Source organism: Scylla paramamosain, chromosome 35, assembly GCF_035594125.1.
Source record: "Scylla paramamosain isolate STU-SP2022 chromosome 35, ASM3559412v1, whole genome shotgun sequence".
In the NCBI taxonomy this organism is placed as follows: domain Eukaryota; kingdom Metazoa; phylum Arthropoda; class Malacostraca; order Decapoda; family Portunidae; genus Scylla; species Scylla paramamosain.
The window spans coordinates 2,153,076-2,177,291 of record NC_087185.1 but is presented as its reverse complement, the minus strand read 5'-3'; the positions used below and the strand labels follow the sequence as shown (position 1 = coordinate 2,177,291).

General features: G+C 41.5%; 1 protein-coding gene across 9 annotated transcripts; it reads left to right on the top strand.

Moving 5' to 3' along the window:
* Positions 1–615: 615 nt before the first annotated feature.
* Positions 616–24,125, top strand: LOC135090547 (uncharacterized). Of its 9 annotated transcripts, none has more exons than XM_063987387.1 (13): positions 5,839–5,910; positions 7,010–7,160; positions 7,378–7,459; positions 8,134–8,255; positions 14,131–14,268; positions 15,125–15,329; positions 19,098–19,180; positions 19,643–19,771; positions 20,212–20,296; positions 20,901–21,213; positions 21,618–21,728; positions 22,097–22,222; positions 22,967–24,125. In XM_063987387.1, exons 3-13 carry the CDS (start codon positions 7,436–7,438, stop codon positions 23,125–23,127), a joined length of 1,497 nt encoding a protein of 498 aa, XP_063843457.1. In that variant the 5' UTR covers positions 5,839–5,910; positions 7,010–7,160; positions 7,378–7,435; the 3' UTR covers positions 23,128–24,125. The 9 variants fall into 9 exon arrangements, with proteins under 9 accessions (XP_063843456.1, XP_063843455.1, XP_063843457.1 ...); XM_063987390.1 differs by having other exon boundaries at positions 7,010–7,179; XM_063987392.1 differs by having other exon boundaries at positions 7,010–7,185.
* Positions 24,126–24,216: the final 91 nt, after the last annotated feature.

Below are 24,216 nucleotides of genomic sequence, written 5' to 3'. Positions count from 1 at the left end.
GTAAATGACGCTGATTTACGAGTTTGAATAGTGATATTGCATGATCGTTTTTCTGTATTGTATTAATGTGGTGGATGTCAATTTAATATTCTAGTAAACACCGATTGTGTTATCACCAAAAATCAAGTAATTGATACATAAAAAAAAAAAAGAAAATAACGTCATGAATTTGAATAGAGATATCAATAATTTTCCTTTGGGTTCGAATACAGATACTGAATGATCGTTTCCTATATTCTTCATTAATGCCATAGATGTAATTTAAATACCATAATAAACACGGATTATATTACCGCCAGAAAATCAATTCATTCATAAAAATAAAAAGTAATGACTACCTAACACGTGGTTTTGCTTCGGTCCGCGGGGTCATTTGATTCATTACCAATCGACACTTGAATGAAGCACGCCCACCTCAACCAGAAAACACACCGCACGCAGAACACCACAAATAGAATCCGTTAATATGTGAGTGGCTATCAATACTTAGTGCTGCGAGAAATCGAACAGCTAACCTTGGTGAGCAGTGCGCGTGCAACGTGGCGCGACCCAAGGCAGGTAGTGAAGCGGACCCAGCGGAGAAGCAGACCTCACTCATCCCTTCTGCTGTTCGGCGCCCACTGCCGCCACGCTCCTCGCGCCTCGCACGCTCTCTGCTCGTTCCACGCCAGCAGTCAATGCACGGGCAGTGTGCAGACATTTCCCTTAAACTTTAATCCCACGTAACTCAAAACACTTTCAAAAGCCAGCAAGCAATAAACTATAAAAAGATCGACAAAGATATTTTCTGCATCTTAACGGGAACTGGTCAATATTTTAGAAGTAAACTGTAAGTAAGGAGTAACTTGAGGCTCGTGTCGATACCAGCAGCCAGCGAGCATGTCTGCCACAGCATCTATCGCCAGCACAGAGGTAAGGGAGTTGTAATAGGTGTGTTGCGGCTAATCACTTGAATCACCAGTGCGCGGAGACCCTGAGAGGCGGGAGGCGCGGCGTTCTTAACACGAATAGTAGTAGTGGTAGTAGTAGTAGTAGTTGTTGTTATTGTTGTTGTTGTTGTTATAGGTGACAAAGCAGGTGATAAATAAGGGATATAAGAAGATGTCAGAATTCTTTTCATGCTCTTTTGTGTTACGTGGAAATAACTTAAGTCATTTCCTGGTATTGTTATATTATGTGCTATCTTTGGAGAGATATACTAGTTTGTCTTGTTATTTGTGACTGATCTTCTTATACTCTTTTTATTATTATTTTCATTACTGTTATCATTATTTTCTCGGGCACCACTTCACACGTACGGTTCCAAAGTTACGTCGTATATGTATGATTTCAAGAGAGAGAGAGAGAGAAAGAGAGAGAGAGAGAGTCAAGCACACCCATTCCCTCTAAGCATCACTTCTCCCTCATTTTCCTTTGGTTAATTCCTATACATTCCTGCTGTTTTCTTTTGTCTATTGAGTCTGTCACCACAAGTGCGTCAGGTTCATATTGATGAACGAAAAGGCTGCTGCCGTTGTTATTGCTCAGGTGCATATAGGAACAGGTAGATAGCAGTGATTTCTTACCTTAATGCGGTTCAGGTGTGTCTGTAAGTGTGTTGTTGTTGTTGTTGTTGTCGTAAGTATTGATGCTGTTCTTGTGATTTTCGGTCAATCACTCGAAAGTATGTTTTGAAATCTTTATTCATTATCGGTAGAGTGAAAAAAAAAATGCACTGCAGGAGAAGATATATGTATTTTATTTAAAAAGAGACAAAAATAACATAAAAAATGGGTAAAATATTAACTTATATAACCAAAAGAAAGAAGTAGGCTCGTATCTCCTTCAAAATATCACTCGTATCCGCTTCGTCATGTGACTTGTAGCCCCTTAAAAACACTCTTCTTTTTCCTACTTCCAGCAACTGCAGAGTCTGTCTTGCGTGTCGGTAATTCATGCTTTGATTTTCAATAGAGAATTACCTAGCTCATGAAAATACAGCAACTCTCTCTCTCTCTCTCTCTCTCTCTCTCTCTCTCTCTCTCTCTCTCTCTCTCTCTCTCTCTCTCTCTCTCTCTCTCTCTCTCTCTCTCTCTCAAGCTGTTTCTGAGAAGTGCATTAAATTTTTAGTGCTTTCAGGCTCCTCCTCCTCGTCCTCCTCCCCTCCTCCTCCTCCTCCTCCTCCTCCTCCTTGCGTCAAAGGTTACGCATCGTGAGTGTGTGCGTGTGTGTGTGTGTATGTTACAGTCTGGTTAAATAATTCAGTACGTTACACAGGATGGTGCCACACACTCCCTTCTTTTTGACCTTGGCGGGGTGACTGAGTGCTACGTCAATAGGGGCACACTCACTAGTCACACACTCCGGCACTGGCACTCCAAGGCTCATTCTTCATGTTCACCATTATCACGTGAGGATTTAGGTCATTAACTCGTGAAAAATTCAAATTCAAGGTCATTATATAGTTCTCCCTGTTCGTTTTCTCTTATGATACTACGTTTTTATTTACTCAGACTTTGTTATTCTTTTGTTTTTATTTTGCTTTTTTTTTTTCCTCGCGTGCTTTCATTTACCTTTTTCTTCTTTTCTTTCTTCCTCAAAGCAAAGGCTAAGTCTGAGTTGGAATGTTTAATGGTTTTGTTTTCGTTTTCATCGAGTACTTTCCTTTAAACAAATGCCAGATCAATTTTAAACGTTTACCTAATTTTGTTCATCATGTTCATCCTTTCCCCTTGCCGCTCAGGGATGCCATATAAGAAATTCAAGGGATTCGCCGAACTCCAGTTGATGTCAAAGCTGAAGAATGTCAAATGTGAAAATAGTAACCTCTCTCTCTCTCTCTCTCTCTCTCTCTCTCTCTCTCTCTCTCTCTCTCTCTCTCTCTCTCTCTCTCTCTCTCTCTCTCTCTCTCTCTCTCAAGCATTTCGAGTGGTGTGCTTGACTTTCGTATTAGCTTACATGCAGGTTTAGAGGCACCACCTACAGCAACAGGAGAAATATTGAAGAAAACTTGATTCAGGGTCATATTTCGAAAGAACACTTCAAACGCCACAAAAATAACCAGTCTCGCTTCCCCTCCCCCCCCGTTAATATTGCAGAATCCTCGCTAAACTACCACTAGAACCATAACAACAACCTTGAAAGCGTAATTACTTCCACTAGAACCTGGTAAAAGTCAGGACGGTATTCTGAAATGCTTGAAAGTGCTGGTCTCTGTATTCTTTCGCTCTAGTGGCCGCCGTTGCTTCATGCTCTTGGAATGATATCCTGAAACGCTTTTACGCTGCATCCTCACTACTTTCAAAAGGTTATAGTTTAAGTTACCATGGTTTTTAATGGTGTTTTTATGGTTCTAATGACAGATTAACAAGTTTTCTACATTATTAACAGGATAAACGGTCTTGAGAACCTGGCTAATCATCTCAATGGCCTTGGAAAGTAATCATGATGAGGGAGCAAAGCGTTTCAGAATACGGGGCCTTTGGTAACAGATACTCGAGGTAGTGGAGGACGGGGCGCCATCGAGCGAACCGTAACCGCTGAGTGGGTGTCTTAGAGGCTCCGGCACCGTCACCAGAACCCCCTCGTATTGATCCTTCTTCTGCGTAAAGGCGCGTCACTGTTAATTGAGGACAGGTGGAATAAGGGAATTAGGACTTAAAGCAGGGTAATTTGACCGTGCACGTGGAATGAAGGAAGAACACGAAGGCACTGAAGTTTGAAGTTTGCTAGAATATTTTTGTCAAAGTTTCTAAAGTGGAATTTTACATATTTCTAGCTGAAAAAAATATATATAATAAAAATACTGGTCATGTTCTATTTAACAAGAGAACAATGATCGTAAGTCACCATAGGAACAATAATTTTGGCGTTCATAATCTCTCTGCGTCAGCTTTACGTTTTGTTTGCCCGGTGTGATTAGCGCAGTCCCCCCTCGCAGTCCTCCTTCAGTACATGAATGCAGTGTGTTTATTGTTACTTTACGACCGGTACAAGAGCTCGCCAAGTGTAGGAGAAGGAGGATGAAGAAGAGGAAGAGAAAGAGAAAGAGGAGGAGGGAATAAAAGACCCACGCTTCATGAGGTGGAGGAGGTGAGGGAGGGGTAGGGAGAGATTTGGGGGACAAGGACGGGGTTTGGGAGGGGGCGAGGAAGATTCATTTCCTCCCCCGATCGTTACCTGTCCGTGTTCCGTCATCTGAGGTATTTCATGGGGGCAGAGCGGCACCTATGCGAGGTAATACACCTGAAAAATGCAAAAGAATCAAGGAAATGGATTGAAAGCCGTTCTCTGTGTTTCTTTCGGATTCAGTGATTTTATTTTTTCTTGAGTGGGTGGTAGTAGTAGTAGTAGTAGTAACAGTAGTAGTAGTAGTAGTAGTAGTAGTAGTAGTAGTAGTAGTGGTGGTGGTGGTGGTGGTAGTGGTAGTCCTCGAGTTACTGAATGAAGCTTCTTAGAATTGAGAATGAAGGACCCCTATTAGGAAAATTTCGCATTGAGAGAATTACGTCCACTTTTCCTCTGTTCACGTTACTGGCCTTGATCGTAATGCTATGTGATGTGTAGCATCTTTACTCGTACTGGTTCCAGATTTAATTCAGTGCGGAGAGAGGAATGCTGATGATACAGAAGGAGTGAGACTATACTTCGTCTTAGGCACGATGCATAAGATTGCTTTTTCGCACTTATTAATTTATGCATCATCATCATATACCTCTTTTATTATATCTTTCATACACACACACGCTCCTTAACTCAAGCGGCGCGGCTCCAGCATTCCAGTTCCAAGTTTCCATCTAGCACGAGGCGATGTGACCCGGCAGCAGTGTTCCCTTGATCCCCGCCGTGGTCACACCTCGCGCTGCCAAACATGTGCTCCTCGCTGCCGGGGAGGCCGTTCACTGCCCAGAAGTTTGAGGTCAGTTTGGCTCCGGCGCGATGTCTCCTCATCATTCTCTGGCGTCTTTTTTAGTGTCTGTTGCTTCTGGAGTCTCGTAGGCCGCTCAGATCAGCGTTTCATTGTTATTATTTTTTAACACGGAGCTTCTAATAACTCGTGAATCTGGTGATGTCTTGTGTTCATCATCCATTGCTGTCTTTTTTGTGTCTTTATTGCTTTTGGGACTTATAATGACCACTCGGATCATCGTTTCTTTGTTGTTGTTTTTTTTTTTTTTTCAAACGGAGCTTCGAATAACTCATGAATCAGATGGTGACCTCTTCTCATCATCCTTTGGCGTCTGTTTTTTTTTTTTGTTTTTTTTTTTTGTTTTGTTTTTTGTTTTTTTTAGCATATGACTGATCGGAGTCACATGGACCACTCAAATAGTCGCGAAGTTTAAAGGCGGAGTTTCAAACATCACTACTCTAATTGAATGGCAGCGTGTAGGATGAGTTGTAGTATAGATATTCCATTCAGGAAACTTGAGTGGTCTGAGAGAGAGCGGCCGATGCTCCTAAGAGATGGAAATCCTTGTATACCTGAGTTACATATGGAATCCGAATATGTGAGGCGTTTTCCAGTCATAAACACATCGAGGTGAACGGAAAGATTCGAGTTTGCCAGTTCGATACTCCAGTAACACCTTGGCGCCACCTTACAAAGACGAATAAAACATCAATAGTTTGTTTAGCCGAGCGTGGTCCAGATATCAAGCGTGAGCCATGGAAACAGAGTGACCTGATTAATAAACTGCATGTGGTGTGTGTGTGTGTGTGTGTGTGTGTGTGTTGGGGGGGATGGGGAAGAGGGGCGGGGGCTCGATGCGTCACCCAGTTGTTCACGGGTCACGACAGACACGAACCAGACAAAGAAAACTGTATGAAAACCTTGCGAGGTGTGGGTTCTTTGTACTCAGTTCTTGTCAATACCTCCTGCAGTCTAGAGGAAGGAGCGAGGCCTGGATTCTCAAACACTTGAACTTAGCATCTGTGTGACTTTTAACATTCTGTAGCTGAAGTTATAGTTTCCAGAGTGTTTCTATGGCCCTAATGGCAGTTTAAATACGAATACACCACTAATGCGTACAAAAATACATGAAACCCCAACCAGTCTCCTTGTCCTTTTGAAATAGGGACCGTTTAATTACGCAAGATTTTCAAGAGTGTTTTCGTGACTGCTAATAATTCCAAACACAAATACACCATAGCTAAGTACAAAAAACTACAAGAAAACGAGACTAATCTATTTATCCTTTGAAAATACTTCTACTGAGAGACCAAAGCGTTTCATTACGAGCCTGCAGCAGTATAAGGCACTGGAGAGGCGCTGGGCATTGGGTGTTTACAGAGCATGGTGACAAAGGACTAGCGGCGTCAGGGCGTGAAGCCAACACTGCCAGCCGAAATTAGCCTGTGATACCGGCCTGAAGATACGCGTCATGGGGTGTGGGTGTGGCTGTGGGTGTAGGTGTGGGTGTGCGTGTGGGTGTAGCGTCCTGCATGCTTTGATATGTGAGTGTATTGACTGTTATTTGAGATGTGCTGCTGTATAGTGTGTGTGTGTGTGTGTGTGTGTGTGTGTGTGTGTGTGTGTGTGGTAAGTTACGTAAGGGTGATTTATGCTGTTATAGGTAATTGTCAGTGTGGGTGAGCTACGTTGTGTTGTAGATAGAAGTATGTTGTAGTTGTGTTGTGTGGGGTTGTGTGGGGTGTATCTGCGTTTTGTGGAGGTGTTATGCTGTTTTAGATGCACGCGAGGTTGTGGCTGGGTTGTTAAAGGTCATAGTTTACTGTGTAGGTATGTGTGTGTGTTCATGGTTTTGTGTATGCTATGTAGTATGAGGTCATAATGTGGTAGACGTGTGTGTGAGGGGTGGTTATATTTTGTGTGTGTGTCGTGTCGTGCTGGGTTTAGTGTTCTGGTGGCCTCGTGCTCAAACTGGATCTAACTAGAGCTGGAAATATGAAAAGGACACCGTATCAGAGAGACATGGAAGGACGGGAAAGAGAGACAGCAGTTCATGGACTGAGCGAAGAAACTTTACTGAATGTTACGTGAAAGTTTAACGTTATTCATTTATTCACACAGAAACAGAAATAGAGTACGAAATGTAGTGAAGAAGATATTCATTACTGTGTTGCAGGTAGAGTGAAGAAGTCAAAGAGACGAAACACTCTTTAAAACATATGAAAATAAGGGAAGCTGCAAGAATCCATCAGGCGTACACGTGGCAGTCCCAGTATGCATCAGTTATTCACGTAAAGGTTCAAGTTAAACAGTTCATATTCCTGATACTATTCAATCATTAAAAGGTCGGCCTTGTATACAAGTAATGATGTGTACATCTATAACACGTGATGTGTCAGCGCCACGAACACAATAAAGAATCGATCACATGTCTTATTCCCGTGCCATTGCCTGGACACTCTCCTAATCCCCTTACCGGTTCATTCCAGGTAGCACGGAGCGTCCCCAGTCCGGATTCATCTGGCTGGAACTAGCTCTGGTGCAGGGATGAAGAGTACCATTCCAGGAAAAGTTGGTCGTTGGCGCCCTTCTCTTTTGTCTCCGCCATCATTCGCAAACTATTCAGCGTCTTTTTTTCGTTTTCCATTTTACTAATTTCATTTATTTATTATTCATTTATCTATTTATTTTTTTCTAAGAGAGGTTCTGGCCAAGAGCAACAAAAAGACTGAAAAAAAAAGTCCAATAAATGTCACACAGTCTCATCCACACTGCTTTTGAAAAGGCTCTACTAGGAGCTATTGGTGTTTTTTTAAATTGTTTTCGTGATTCTAGCAATAGTTTAACAAGGATTCCGTATCACCATTGTATAAAACACCATGAGAACGTGACTAATCGCCTATATGGCCTTTGAAAATAGTTCTTATGAGGTATAAAAGCGTTTTTCTCATTATCTCATTCCTCACTCTATCACGTGTCCGTTCCTTTCTTCTTCGCGTGTTCCTTTCTCATCATCTCTTTCTCGCGTCCCTTGCCTTATTGCCTCATTCTCATATCCCATTCCTCTCAATCTCACGAGTCTTCTTACCTCCTCGTTTACACATCCCTTCTCTCACAGCTCCATTCTCTTGTCCCTCTACTTATTACCTCATTCTCGTACCCCATTTCTATATCTCATGTCTCTTCCCTCACTGGCTAGTCTAAACATCCCTTCCCTCACTGCCTCGTTCTCGCTGTGTCTCCAGAACGGGCGGTGGGTGGACAACTCAAGCCCAGCCTCGCCAGGGGGACTTATTTGCAAGGACTTCCTCCCCCAAACAGACCCTGACCATTCCACATGCTGCACCACCGCCTACCAAAGCTTCAGGTAGGTGTTCCTCCACTTACCTAACCTCTTATGCGTAAGGAGGCGAGGGAATGGAGAAATGCATGTGGATACTGGTTCTTTTGTCCCCCTGCTTCCTATTAGTGTCGATCTCAGTAATTTTGTTTTGTGTTTTGTTCTTTGTTTATCAGTTTGCGATTGCTTTTTGATATGCTTTGTTGTTGTTTTCGTGTTTATATTCTTCTTCCTTCGACTCATTCTTGTGCTTTTCTTCCTTCCTGCCTCGTTTCTTCCTTCTACCTTTCTTTCTTCCTCCGCCATTTCTTCTTTCTACCTCTCTCCCTTCCCCTTTCAGTTCTTCATTTCTACTTTTTTTTCTTTCCTCATTCATTTCGTCCTTGTACCGTTCTTTCTTCCTCCTTCGTTTCTTCCTTGTGCCTTTCTTCCTTGTACCTTTCTTCCTTCCTCATTGATTTCTGCCTTCCTTCATGCCTCCCCATTTTCCTTCCAAACTCGCTGTGGTATATCCTTCCTTCCTTCGTGCTTTACCTCTTTGTGTTCCTTGGGTTACGACACCATGAAGGATTTACAGTGGGATAAATCACTCGTAACGTTAAGAAAGCTGTTTGGTGCTGCCGTAGAAGGTAAGATGACGCCAAGTACTTATATTAACGTATCGATCTAGTAGTGATGAATGTGCTTGCTTCTTTGCTCTCCTTCCCTTGCTTTCCCTTGCTTGCTTGTTGGTGCGCCTTCCTCGTGTCTCGTCGCTCACTTGGCCTTGGAGTAGATGGATGTCGCTGGACGAAAATGCCTCCAGGACTCAACGCACTTCACTGATCTTTTGTGTCTGAATCTAAACGTGTTGTGTCTCTGGTTTAATTTGTTTCGTGCGTGCCAGTCCTCCATTACTAGCGTCTGAATGCAGGCCTTGATACGAGATCCCAGTTTTGGAGTGGAGGACTGAAATGACTAGTGACTGGCTTACTAATGGACTAATGGACGTCTTTAGCTTTGCCTCTTTATGCATTTCCTCTCACCTACGTGTCTGTCAACCTATCCTTACATTTCTCGCTCATTCCTTCCCCTTCCATTCACCCTTGTCCTCTTCCTACACGTTAGTCTTCCTTTCCAGTCATTCTTCATTCATTCCTTCCCCTCCTATGTGTTTTCACCCTTTTCCTTGCCCTTCTCATCCATTTCTTCCCCATTCATGCATTTTTCCTCACCTCCGTGTCTGTTATCATTGTGTCTGTGTGTGTGTGTGTGTGTTCCTCACCCATTTCCTTCCTCTTCATCCATTCCTTCCCTCTTCCATGCATCTTTCTTCACTTCCTTCGTGTCTGTTATTCTTTCATTACGTTTCTTTTCCGTTTTTTCACACTTATTTCACTCATTCCTGATCCTGCAATCCATACATTACTTCTCTAATTCACCCATTATCCTTCCAAAACTTCTGGTCATCTTCGTGGTTCAGCCAGTCTCAAAATCAACCACGTTTTCATCTCGCTATCAGTCATGTACATATTCTCATCCACGCCCATGCCTTAGTCTGTCCTCTCCATCGTAAACTCATCCAGTATTCCCGTCATGTCTTGAGTTCTATTTGTAGTTCATTTACATAGTCTCCAGGGCATCACATCTCTAATTCAGCACATGTAATTCTCTCTCTCTCTCTCTCTCTCTCTCTCTCTCTCTCTCTCTCTCTCTCTCTCTCTCTCTCTCTCTCTCTCTCTCTCTCTCTCTGACAAGCACAAGGCACCCTCTTACCTCCTTCAGATTAATCAGCACCTCCACTGCCTTATCACAGAGAAGCTTTTCACCCACTCCACTCACTCCACCCACAGTCATGTACTACTGCACACATCCCGCCTCACTCCACTTTTCCACTACCACCTCACTCCACTCTCGCCGCACTGTGCTTAGTTGCCATGGTAAACAGAACATTATTAACTTACAGCTTGTTAATATGTGTTTTTTATGCTTATCTTGGTGAATTAAGTGGTTCATTAGTGCTTTGAAGTGGCTGATTTGTGAGAGGATGCCGTCAGGTATTGAAGGGAAATTAAACAGGAGATTGGTACGTGTGTGTGTGTGTGTGTGTGTGTGTGTGTGGGTGCGTGGAGGATCGATCCGTGTCGGTCCGCAAGCGCGTCTAAAAATATGTCATCCAGTAGATAAAGATGATAAGCGGAGATAATAAGAAAGAGAAAATTGCCTTTACTTTGTCTTAGTCCCAAGTGTAAAATTGAGGTAATTATAACGCTGAAAGTAAGTCCGGTTCTTTGCCTGTGTGCGTGAGAGAGAGAGAGAGAGAGAGAGAGAGAGAGAGAGAGAGAGAGAGAGAGAGAGAGAGAGAGAGAGAGAGCAAAACACATGTCTATTATTTTATTCTTACTTTCTTTTCCTCATTTTTTTTCAAGTTAGTCAATAGTGAAACCGAGCTCCTCTAACACACACACACACACACACACACACACACACACACACGCACACACACACACACACACACACACACACACACACACACACACACACACACACACACGCACGCACGCACGCACGCACGCACACCATTACTCATTCATCCTTACCTTTACAATTCCTAGAAGTCAACACGTACATGCAAGATTTTTTTTATTATTTTCTTCACTCCCACTCATTAAATAAACGGTGTGTGTGTGTGTGTGTGTGTGTATGTGTGAGCAATTATTTTTTATGTTACGACGCAAAGTTACCTAATACTGAGAAGAGAATAATCAAAATAGAATTCAATTAAAGAGAAGTACAGCCAGCAACAGCAAATGATGACAACAACAATCACGTCAGTAAGGAAGGAAGGAGAAGAGGAGGAGGAGGAGGAGGAAGACGATAATAAAAGAAGTAGAACAGCAAGAACAATATTAAGAACATTAAAAACGAACATGCAAGTGTAGATAATTATTACATGCAACGAAAAGGAGAAGAAGAAGAAGAAGAAGAAGAAGAGAATAATAAAAAGGAGAAAACTAAAAGGAAAAAGCAGAACGACAACAACAACAACAACATCAACAACAACAACAACAAAAGCAGAAGCAGCAGCAACAACAAGGAAGCAAGCAAACGATACAGTGACCTAATTTTACTCCCTGTGAGGTCACGCTACAAGGAGGGGGTCAGTCACAGGAGGAGGTCAACGCTCTGAGACCGCAAGTGGTTGGCAGAAAGCAACCAAGGATTATGAGAGTTTTATTCATTTTTTAAGCGTTTTTATACATAAGTTCACTTTATTCATGCAAGGAGTAGTTTTTTTTTTATTTGTCATCTTATTTTCGTAAGTCAGTTTTCTTTTTTGCGTGGTTATTGTTAATTTCATTCAGTTTTGTACGTTTTATACATAACTTCACGATTTTATAAGTTAATCATCGCTTTCCGTAAGTCAGTTTTCTTATTTGAATGCTTTGTATCAAGTTTAATTCATTTTTATCAGTTTTACATATTACTTTCATATTTACGTTTAAAAAATATTGTAGGAATTCATTACCTTTCATAAAATCAGCGTTATTTTATCATCCAGGCCTTAGATTATCCGTGTACTACAATAACTAAACAAACTTAGTAACTGATAACTCAAGTGAAAATCTTATGACTAAAAAATTTCCACCCAGACTCATAGTATTCATCTAATACAAATATAACTAAAAGCAAACTCAGTAACACAAAACAGTATAAATTCGGGGCTCAGATTTCCACCCAGGCACGGCATTAGCACCTCTTCCTCGCAACTGGAGTGCATTGTTGACTGTGGCCCTGGAACAGAAGATCAAGGCCCTCTATATAAATTACTCCACATACCTCATTCCCTGGACGCCAGGCAGCCAATCCCAGCGCTCCTGGTGACGTCATGACTTCCGTGACGTCACATGACATTTGGTGTAAATATCGGTTTGGCCAGCGCGCCCTACTCTCTCCCTCCCTTCCTCCCTCCCTCTCTCTCTCTCTCTCTCTCTCTCTCTCTCTCTCTCTCTCTCTCTAGTCAGGATAAAAATAATCCCTTACGAAGCCCATCACCGCGCCTTTGAGAACAACTGCGTGAGAGTAGCAATAAGACGAAGGGTATTGTAACAGCAAGGTTATTTGAATGAGGCTGAGGTGGCGGAGCCGGGCGGGAGACGAGAGGGAGGAGAGAGGAGGGCCAAGCAACGGTCGAATGTAAGGTGCGGCGAATACAAAACAATGTCTACTAGGACTAACACCCTTATCACCTCTCCTGTAATTCACTGAGGTATAGAGGACGGACAAATCTTCCTTTACAATACGAGGTTATGTTGTCAGGACAGAATGAGTCAGATATACAGATATACCGTATACATTACATACATGCCTGTGCCCTGTATCCGGTGACCACCAGTAACCCACACCAGACAGGGACGTTAACTTACACCGGATACCTTCGTGTTATCAAGGATCAAGGACGACGCGTACATGATGTAACGAATAGTTTGTATCATTTTGTATCATGAAGGATAACTGGGATGTGAAGGGTGAAAAATTAGGATATTAAGACTTTTACGAGCTGAAATCTACATTGGTGGGAGAAGAAAGTTTATAAGATCAAAATCCCTACACTTAAATAACAAAAATCTCATAAAGCCCTAAAAATCTAGGAAATATGACAAAATAACTTCAAAATTAACATATATAACATAACAGTCGCTAATAATGAAAAAAATATATATAGATAAAACTTTAAACACAACAAAAACATTACAAAATACTAAATAACGAAAAAAATAAAGAAAACGACCCTTATGATCAATACTCTATCAAAACAAAGTCCTTACAAAAACCGTATTGAGATGGCGACACATAGGGGTGCACCCTCGCATTCTTGCCCGTGTCATGGGCGCGGGTGGCCAACAAGTGTGGCAGCAGGCGCGCCCCGCATGCCCATGGCGGGCGAGTACGTCAGACACAAGGGCGTCGGTAATTTTCCATGATGGCCCACATCGTTTTATTTTTATCGCCGGGCTGTCAGGGTGTGTATGTGTGTGTGTGTGTGTATGTGTGTGTGTCGTGTGATGCTTGTGTTTGCTCTGGGTTTTGTTTTGCTTTTTCTTGTGTTTCTTTTCTTTTCTTGTTCTTGTCGTTGTTGTTGCAGCCGTTCATTGAGTAAGTCATCCCTCAGTGTGTGTGTGTGTGTGTGTGTGTGTGTGTGTGTGTGTGACGTTTGTGTTTGTTCTCTCTCTCTCTCTCTCTCTCTCTCTCTCTCTCTCTCTCTCTCTCTCTCTCTCTCTCTCTCTCTCTCTCTCTCTCTCTCTCTCTCTCTCTCTCTCTCTCTCTCTCTCTCTCTGTCTTGTATGTGTTTCTTTTCCTACGTTTTTTTTTTTTCTCGTGGTTCTCGCAGCCGTTCATTGAGTCAGTCACCCCCTCCCCCCCAGCATTCCACGCTCACGGCACGAGCACGAGCTTACGTAACAGACCCAAGCGTAAACAAACAGCAGATAAACGCGGAGTCTGGCGCTGGCACGGTGCAGGAGGGGGAGAATGGACCAATCACAGTCGCAGAAGGAATAAAACAAACTTTTTTTTGTTGCAGTGTTTACTAATTCCCGACGTTGTTCTACCTTTAAGAACACTCGATATAACCCACGTAACCTGGGACAAAAATAGCTTTAGTATTACTGTGTTGATTTGAACATTTCTTGAAATATTCATTTTTGAGAACCGGCACCTTTGAAAACCCTTTTTTTTCCACATTTTTCCCTTGACCGGATCCTCTCTTACATAAAAAATGAGAAATAAATAACTAAATAACTATATCGATAGATAAATAGATGAATAAATAAATGTTTCAATGTTCTCGTGTCAAGTGATATATTTATTATGGTTCGTATGATTCTAACTAACAATTCCTTCTTCCTTCTTGTCCTGTCAGCGAGACGGTCCAGCAGGCAAACGAATGGCTGAGGCGCTACGAGAAAGTCGAGGTGGTCAACTGCGAGACGCTTCCCTTCGCCTCCACGGGCTCGCAGGCTTTCCTCCCCGACTCCTGGCCCACCACCTCCCACCTCAAGTATGCCGGTCTGAGGGTGGCGCTCTCTCTCTCTCTCTCTCTCTCCTCTCTCTCTCTCTCTCTCTCTCTCTCTCTCTCTCTCTCTCTCTCTCTCTCTCTCTCTCTCCTCCAGATACTGATTATGAATTATTGATCGTTATTTGTTAATTCATTCGTTCCTTCACTTAATTATGAACTGGCGCCACTTCTTATGGTGATTTATAAATTATTGGCACGGTTTTTCTCTGTATATTTAATCAGGTAATCAGGTTTGGATATTATCTGTGTTATTTAGGTGTGTTAGTGGCGGTGTTAGGTGCGGTAAGTATTGCGAGGTGTGTTCGATGTGGTAGGGTGTGTTGCTAAGGGTTTAGGCTGTGCTAAGTCTGACTGGATGTGTTGCTGGAGATTTTTTATGCTTTAGATATGTTTGAGAGTGAGTGAAGTGTGGCAGGGTGTGTTTCTATAAATATTGGGTGTACTGGATAAGGTCGGGTTCGTTGCTAGTGTTGGGTGTAGCAAGTGTTTCTGGAGATGTTTGGTGTGCTGGGCAAGGTGTTTTCAGGTGTATTGGATGAGGTTGGGTGTGTTGCTAGTGTTGGGTGTGTCGAGTGTAAGTGTGTGTCTGGAGCGCTAGGTGTGTCTGAATGCAAGGTGTAGCTGTGCGTGTCTAGGAAATATTATATTGTAGTGGATGTGATTGGGTGTGTCAAATGTGGGTGGGTGTGTGGAGCGCTAGGTGTGTCTCAGTGTAAGGTGTGGCTGGGCGTCTCAGGGTCAAGGCGCCACATGAACGAGCCCACTGAAGCACCTCCCAAGCAAGGATAAGAGACTGCATACTGTTTCTCACCCTTGCCTCTTTCATTCTTTCTCCCAGGGGCTTGCGGGTGTGGATACGCGTCCCAGAGGAAAGCGGGCACGAAGGACGCTTCCTCCTCAGCTACAGGGACTACGCGCCCTACCTCGACAGGAAGAACCGCTTTAGCCGAGATTATGACGATGTGACTGTTCTGATGGAGCGGCTCAACGGTTATCTCGCCAGCCGCACCTCACTCGCCCGCATTGTCTCCGTGCAAACCGTGGTGGGTGGGACTGTGTTGGCTAGTGGTCTGTCCTTCCCTCACTGCTCTCATTCGTAATATAGACACTTAGTTTTCATTAAGGTTATTATACCTCATTTCTTTCATTTGTAATATAGACACTAGGCTTTCATTGGGGTTATATCATTTCGGTTTTCATTAGGGATGTTTTCAAAGAGCGTAAAAGATGATGTGGAATTCTTGTTTTTTTGTATCGTAGAGTAGTGAAAATATCGTACAATATCCGACTAACTTCCACTTAGACTTTTTGAAAGAAGTCAAGATAAGACGTGGAAATGTTTCATGATACGATTCTTCCTTTCAACTTTTTCTTTTTTTTACGATTTTTTTGACGTTGCCTAACTTGATTATTATCTTTGTAAGTTTTTTTTATTGTTATCTTTTTTTCAGTTCTGTTTATCTATTTCAGTTATTTATCTATTTTATTTTTACTCCTAGTCTCCTCCAGTGATTTGTCCTGAAAACATTATCTTAACTCTTTTCTCCCTCATTTATTCATAAAATCGACCCAGTTTTTTTTTTTATTCTTTTTTTTCTGTCCTCCTCTTTCCGTCCATCCTCTATTATTCACTAACTGCCTTGTCTATCTCTTCTTACATAGCCCTGGCTCGCGTCTTCACTCCTAAAGAACTTTTATAGCTGTTTTTAGTGTCAGAATCCTTTGTCTTCATCTTCCATGCTAAAATTATTGTCATCTTTCTTGTTTCTCCTAGTTAAACTGTCCATCTTCTTGAGAAATCACGTGCCTTTGTCTTTCAAGGTAATCATAATTTTTTACTTACTTTTCGTTCGTTTCTTCAACTACCTTGCTTTCATTTTATCTTCCTTGCTTTTCTTTAACATTCATAATTGTTAATCCTTCGTTGATAACTCACATGTCTGTCTTTCTAGCTAATCATAATGTCTCTTTTTATTATTCAGTCCTTTTTTGTATTGTTCTGCTTTCATCTTAGCTAACCAACTCCTTCTTTACTCGTCTTACACTCATAACTGTTCATTTTTCTAGCTAATTATAATGTCTCCTCTTATCTTCAGTCATTTTATCTACTATTCTGCTTTCGCCATAGCCAACCAACTCCTTCCGTGCTTGTCTTACAATTACAGCTACCTTTTTTTTTTTTTTTTACTACACCAGGCCACTCCCTCGTTCTTCATAATTAACTAACCGTCCCGTCTTTCCCAGAGCTAATATCTCACTCGCCCTTTGTTACTCGCGCCACAGCTCCGTTAAAACCATCCCCTTAGCCATCAACTGCTCCTCTTAACTTCCCTCGCTCTCCCTCAGTCTTAACAAGCCTTGTCTGCGTACCCCCTTCCCTCCGCCTCCTTCTCCTCCTCCTCCTCGCTCCATTCTCCCTATTAAACTAACGAACGTCACTACACTCCACATCCTATCACTTTTCTCCTCCACTTTCTCCACATCCTCGTGCTCTGCCTTGTTCTTTCTTCCCACATTGAGTACGGTTTGAAATGTTAAGTCATGTCTAAACTCACGTCTTTTTTTTTTCTTTTTTTTTTTTTACGTGTTCTGAAATAGTGAAAAAATATACTGGATATGGTGTATAGATAAATAGTTACAGTGTATGATAGGAAATACCCAAAACTCACGGAAGAGGAAGTGAAAACAGGAAAGAAATAGTGGGAATTACAAATCCGGGAAGTGAAATCATCAGAAAAATTATGAAAGAATCACGTAATTTCGCTCAGCCCCCACAACAACGGCAGGCAAATGAGATTGAATCATGTAAAGCGTCACGTGAACAGAATTAGAATCGTTTAAACTGAAAAATAAACCAACAGAAGCGGATTAAGACAATGATAGAGGTGTAGGACATTTTGGAAAGGCTTCTCAGGTATAAAACAAAGCTATAGGTGAAGATATAGAGCAAGAAAAACCTGTAGATTACAAATATGAGAGAAAGGTGTAAGAAAACTACTACTACTACTACTACTACTACGAAACAAACTGTAGATTGAAAACACGAAAAAAAAGGAAGTTATTACTACTACTACTACTACTACTACTACTACTATTACTGTTGCCTGCCTAGCTGTGTGGGTTGGGTGTCGGGTGTTGTGAAGGCTTCTCCTCAATGCACAGACACACTAGGCTCTCTGTTGACCCTTCACTGCTCCTCCCAAACTACCACTCCTCCTCCCTTGGCCCTCTCTTCTTACCCAGCAGGCGCCACGTGGCCTCAATGTGAGTTTGATTTTGGTGTCTTCTTCTTCTTCTTCTTCTTCTTCTTCTTCTTCCTTCTTCTTCTTCTGCGATTATGTGATGTTGGTGTTTGGGTGATGAACTGATTGGTTTCTCTCTCTCTCTCTCTCTCTCTCTCTCTCTCTCTCTCTCTCTCTCTCTCTCTCTCTCTCTCTCTCTCTCTCTCTCTCTCTCTCTCTCTCTCTCTCTGTATTTTTTTTTTCTTCTTGTTCTTCTATTTGGTTTAGTTGTTATTCTGCTTCTACGTTTCTCTATATCTGTTTGTTTATCCGTCTTTCTTTCTGCCTTTGTTTGTTTGTTTGTTTGTTTTTGTTTTTCTATATGTCTATCTTTCATTTTTTCTTTCTGACTTTCCTTTTTTTTTCTTCTTCCTCTTCTTCCTGCTATCTACCTACCGGTCTGTTTATCTATTTATCTATCTATCTATCTACCTATCCATATATCTGTCAAGTCTAACAACATTTCATCATCATTATCATCATCATCATCATTTATTTCCTCATCTCCACCTCCGTCTCCTCAACCTCTTGGTAATGTCGCCTGCATCGCTCCCTCTCGTCCCCCGTTACCATGTTGCTTGCCTTGCCTGCCCACTCATATCTCCTGATTTCTACTTTTTACTAGTACGTTTTTTGTTTTTTTTTTTAATTCTGCTCAGTTTTGTAAGTGCTGGAGTTAAACGCTTGACTCGCTCTTTTCCCTCATTCCTTGCTCCTGTGATGCGGTTAAGTTAATGTCCTCGTCAGGTTATAAAGATCTAGTTGTCTTTGGTTGCCCGTGTTTGTTTGTCAGTGAATCAGTCGTTATTTTTAGATATTACTGGTGTGTTATTTGTTTGCTTGTTATAGGGTTTAAAATTAAGAGGCTATTTTTATAATTTAGAGCCGTAATTGGTTAGGTTAGTTTTTGGTTAGGCTAGGTTAGGTTTGTTACAGGATTTAAAAGAAGTTAAGTTTACCATTTAGAATTGTAATATGTTAGGTTAGGTTAGGTTAAGTTAGATTAAGTTTGTCATATGCATTAAAGATGGAGGTTAAGTTTACTATTTAAAATCGTAATAATTTTGGCTAGGCTACGTTAGGTTACTTTAAGTTTGTTATAGGTTAGGTTAGATTACAATTGCTATAGGAATTAACGATTAGGGTTTGGTTCACTATTTTAGAATCGTAAAAGTTATGGTTAAGTTAGGTTAGGTTAGTCATAGGAATTAAAGACATGCTATATTCACTGGCTAGAACCGTAGGAGTTTAGATTATGTCTAGAACCGTAATAATTTAGATCATAACCTTCACCACCACTACAGTCATCAACATTTTCACCTATATGGCATTGTGTCCGTTTCTACTCCTGAATTCAATTGCTTTACTCACTTTTTTTTTTTTTTTCTGTCAGTGTTACCAGATATCCATGAGTAAGGCCAGCGTGCGGTCTAGTAACTTTGCCTCCCCTCCTGCCCCCTCCTCTCTCTCTCTCTCTCTCTCTCTCTCTCTCTCTCTCTCTCTCTCTCTCTCTCTCTCTCTCTCTCTCAGGACACCCCAATGAGCGGAATGGTTGAGATGGACGTGGATACAGACAAGTCACGCCTCACGTTCAACCAACATGGATACACGAAGTGAGTGTGTAGGTAGTAGTAGTAGTAGTTGTAGTAGTAGTAGTAGTAGTAGTAGTAGTAGTAGTAGTAGTAGTTGTTGTTGTTGTTGTTGTTGTTGTCAAAAATTATCGCTCAATTCGTTTATTTATCGGTCTATCTATCCATCCATCTGTCTATCTTTCTATCTATCTATATATCTATCTATCTGTCTGCCTTTATACCTATCTATTTGTCTATCTATCTGGCTATCTATCTATCTACCTCTATATATATACGTAGTTTTTATATATTTTTTTTATTTATCTTATCTATCTATGTATCTACATACTTATATATCAGTTTACCCTCCATTCTGTTTATCTATCTATACGTATTCTTCTCCATTTCATCCTCCTTACCCTTCTTTTTTCCCACATCCCTCACTAACCACTGCTAATGTAACGCTCCCCTCGATACGTATATGTCTGTCTTTCTTTCTCTCAGGTATTGTCGGATACTGCGTGTGTTCTTCCTGACTCATTACCACAGGAACTCCGCGGAGACGCCCCTCATGCGGTCCAAGATTGGCCTCAGGGACTTCCTTCCCAAGACCAAGGGTGACGGCTCGACCAGGTGAGAGAGAGAGAGAGAGAGAGAGATTTGTTGTCCTCTTGTATTTAGAGACAGAATATCAAAGACTTTTCTCTCTCTTTTATTTACTTAGTGTTGTCTTGCCTTTAATAGCAATGGATAGTAAGGTTTTGTTATTCTTTATTAATGTATTTAGTTGTTTACTCATTTACTTGTTGTTCTCTTTTTCTTATGCTTACTGTTCTTCTAGTTTACTGCATTTCTTCCCTCTGTATTCTTTTAAAGGATTAGTTAATAAAAAGTGACTTGACTTGAGTCCTGAGCGCCTAAAGAAAACAGAAAAACCACCAGCTCTTCTCGTTCATGTTTATTCTTCGTTTCCCATCTGTTTTCTCTCATTTCTTCGTATATTTTATGCACGATATACTGACGAAGCTTGAGTAGCCTTGAGTGCTGAGTGGCGCTTTGTTGTGTGTCGGCAGGAGAGGGGAAACACTGTCTGATGTGATGTATCGCGCAGTCGACTGGTGTCACACTACCCCGGGAGTCACGCTACTTAATCTGCAGGCGAGTTGTCTAAACCTGTCTCCCTCCCCACTGCTCCTTTTCTTCTCTTTACCCTGTGTCTATCTCCTGAACTGTAAATGAATGGTGCTACTTCTTGATTCGTTGCTTTATTGACATTATTATCAACTCTATTATCGTTATTATTTTATTTTTTTCACGAGAAGTATCAGAAATACGTATCAGTACCTGCTAGTGATTGACAGAAGGTTGAAATTTAAATGTTAAGCCAGAAAATGCAACGGAGAAGAGAAAATGAGAATATACGAAAATAAGGGAAGCTGCAAGAACCCATCAGGTCTACACTTGACAGTTCCTGTATGAAACATACCTATCTATTTCCACCTATCACCTTCATCCATAAATTTGCCTAATCTTTTAAAGTTTCTTAACGGCTCTGCTATAACAGCCTGGTTACTGAATCTATTCCATTCATCTACCATTCTACCTGAAAACCAATTACTTCCTATTTCTTTTTAAATCTTCAATGTCAGTTAAAACACATAACCACAGGAAACAAAAGCTTATATAAATTTAAAGACATAAACACCGGGAAAGACTTATTTCGGACTTCGATAGGACAGAGCCTCACCAAGCCTCCACACAGGCACTGCCACTCAAGTCGGGGCGGCCCAGCGTAGCCACTACCTGGACGTTGGAGAGTCCGGGACACCTGCCCAACAAGTTCACCACCTTCGTGCGAGTCATCTTCACCGACCAGAACGACGGCAAGGCAGACGGCGAGGTGGGAGATCTGGTCACTTCTATGTCTCCCGGAAGTGGTTCAACGGAGGAAACGAATAAACCAGAGCAGGAGGACATAAAGAGTTCTAGAGTGACTCTGACTCCAGTAATCATCGATAGTCCAAGCGATGAAGGGTCAAAGATAGAGGATAAAGACTCCGGGTCGTCACTAAAAGGTAAGGAGAAATTTGGAACATACAGTCATGCATGTGAGACATTACACTCAAATTTTGTTGTTTTGTTAAGATTAGGGTTTCGAAAGACTGGCTTGAATGAAAGCATGAGTGAAAGATTGATAAACTTTTATTTCCAATCGAAACAATAAGTACTGCAGGTTGTCACTGGAAGGTAGGAAGGAGAAATCTCAAGGCATATAGAACAGTACACTTTACGTCATCGTTTTACTGTGATTAAGGCTTCGACAGACTGACCCGAATGGAAACACTGGTGAAAATTCATAAACTTTTACTCCAATCTTATAACTCTGCGTCGAGATGTAATGTGGTATGTATACTAAATAGTTTTGTGCACTGCTATAACCGTCTTGTCTGTGTCTTTGTATGCATGTGTGTGCCCGCAGATGTGAGCAGCCTGCCAGGAGTAATCAACGTGGCCGAGGCAGGAGAGACCAAGAGCAGGATGATGTCAGGCTTGCGATTCAAAACATTTGTCCCCAAACTCGCCTCGTCACGTGAGTATTAAATGTATACTTCCCTTAAAACAAAACAAAACAAAAAAAAGTTACAATTTTCCTCAGTCATGACTTCAGTAACTAACAATGATCATAAATAGTTTCCTTTGTGTTTTCTTTAGTGCCTTGTTGTTTTGATAGGTTGTTATGGGTTTAATATCATGTGTTCGTGTGTGTGTCTTTGTAAATGTGGGGTATAGAATTTATGCTTCCCTTGAAACAAAAGAAGAGTTACAAATCACTTGATAATTAAAAATGAACAGTGTGATAATGAATGTAGCTTTCTTCAGTGGAGTTTTCTTTCAATTTTGTTAAGTTTCAATCGATTATTATACGTTTAATATGTGTTTGTGTGTCTGTGCGTGTAGCAATTGGCGTGTGCGGGCGTGGCCAATGGGAGTCCGTGGAGCAGACCGTGAACCGCCTGAATTCCTGGGTGTACATCTCCCAGGGCACTCTCCTCACTATCCACACCCAGCTTGTCTACACCAGAGGTAATATGGTGACGCATGACTGTTTCCTCTGCGCACACCAGCTCGGGTATTGTGTCTTTGAAGGAAACTTATTCGTGTGTTATCGTTTTTACGTAATTTTTTTCCTTTCTTTTTTTTTCTGCATGTCGCTTTATATCTATCGAAAACGTATAAGCATTCCCCGTGCACTCACCAACCCAATTATTGTCTATGTTGAAGGTGAAACTTAATATTGTTATCGTTTTTACTCCTTTCTGTTTTCTTTTTTTTTTTTTTCGCTTCATATTTATCGAAAAGTCATAACTTTTCCCTCTGCGCTCACAAATCCAATTTTTTGTGTCCATACTGAGACTGTAATCTAATCTTATGTTATCGTTTTATCTTTTTTTCTTCTTTGCATGTATATCGCTTCATATCTACGAGAAAGTCACGTTTGTATAAAGAATATGATAATTTACGTCTTATTCTTACAGGAAAACGAGATATAGTATATTTATATGTAACTTTCCCAGACACACACATTCCTACAACATTTCCCGTAAAACCACGAAGCATATAACTTTCTACCCAAGAACCCATAGACTTCCACATCGCAAGCATTTCCTTCCAATCTGATCCCTTGGCATGGTCCCTGCATAAAAATATAATGGTATACCTCTCTGTATCTCCCCCACCATACCTCACTGCTCTCTTATCTTACCCTTATCAGCGCATTAGTGAGAGCCCGTTGCGAGGGATTAATGTCCGCCTCTTTGGTGTATTCAGGAAGGCGCGACGAAGTGGAGGCGGAAGCTGTGAGATGGGCGCGTCATCTGGCCGGGGCGGGACAGGTGGGCGTGTTTCACCTGGTTATGGACGGGGGACGGTGCACCACAGCCTTCCCTTCTGCTGTGTCTGACGCCTCTTCCTCCTGCGTCATCCTGTAGGGGCTGAAAGGCGTACAGTGTGTCGAGAGGGTCAAGTTTGAATTTTGCTATCTTCTGGGGCTCAATCGAGATAACTTATGTCATCCTTAACTACCACCAGGGAACAAAATGTATTCTCGAAGCCCAGGAGTAAGAGTCATGGCGTTCTTAGTTAGTTTCTGAACTCAGTAAGCAAAAATCGTACCATCTTTAGCTGCAAGAGAAGTTTAAGGGAAATTCCTGCTTTAGTAATCTTTAAATCATGCCATTCTTCACTCCAATAAATTATTTAAATGATTTTTTTTTTAATCTCAGCAGAATAAAATTATGCCATATATAGCTTAATTAGAGATTTAAAAGGATAATTTGAGCTCAGCCAACTTTGAACCATACTTTTGTCAACTCCAATAATGTTCAAAGAAGATTCTGAACCGAACAGGCTAAAACCATACCATATTTAGCTTCAACCAAAGTTTAAAGGGCGGTTCTGAATTCAATAAACACTAGATCATACCTTACTTAACTTCACAAGAGGGTTTAAAGGGAGGTACAGATCTTAGCAATCCATCTTACAAGCCTCCGGTCCCTGAGTCCAGCCTTTAGTATCACCCTGCAGGAACGGAGAGGATTCCTTAGGGCTTAGGGCCTGCACGTAGCAGCTGGAGATAGGAGGAACTAGGGGGTTCGACTGCTCGGGGCTTATAAGCAAAACAAGATACAGACAGCACGTGCGCGCCAGGACAGGAATGTTGGATATTTAATACTGTGAGAATGAAACCACTTTTGTATTCATAGTCTTGAGTCTCGACCACGTGGGGTTCTGTTGACTTAATCTTATCCTCGACGCAGATTCTGTTTGCGTTCATCGTCTTGAGAAAATATCGGGGAGAATGTTGTGTTTTGGTTTGGTTCGTCTTGTCTTGGCTTGACTTGTTTTATTTATCAATGTAGCTTTGTTGGTGTCAAATTATTAAATGTAAGATTAATGACAAATAAAGATTTTTTTTTATATATGTATATATTGTATTATTGATCCACTATCTCTCTCTCTCTCTCTCTCTCTCTCTCTCTCTCTCTCTCTCTCTCTCTCTCTCTCTCTCTCTCTCTCTG

What these genes read in the sequence shown, in the direction of transcription:
- LOC135090547 (XM_063987385.1), top strand. Translation starts at nt 4,850, where the DNA reads ATGTGCTCCTCGCTGCCGGGGAGGCCGTTCACTGCCCAGAAGTTTGAG. An exon ending in CCCACCACCTCCCACCTCAA is followed by an intron (nt 14,269 to 15,124) that starts GTATGCCGGTCT and finishes TCTTTCTCCCAG; the next exon opens with GGGCTTGCGGGTGTGGATAC. An exon ending in TTGTCTCCGTGCAAACCGTG is followed by an intron (nt 15,330 to 19,097) that starts GTGGGTGGGACT and finishes TCTCTCTCTCAG; the next exon opens with GACACCCCAATGAGCGGAAT.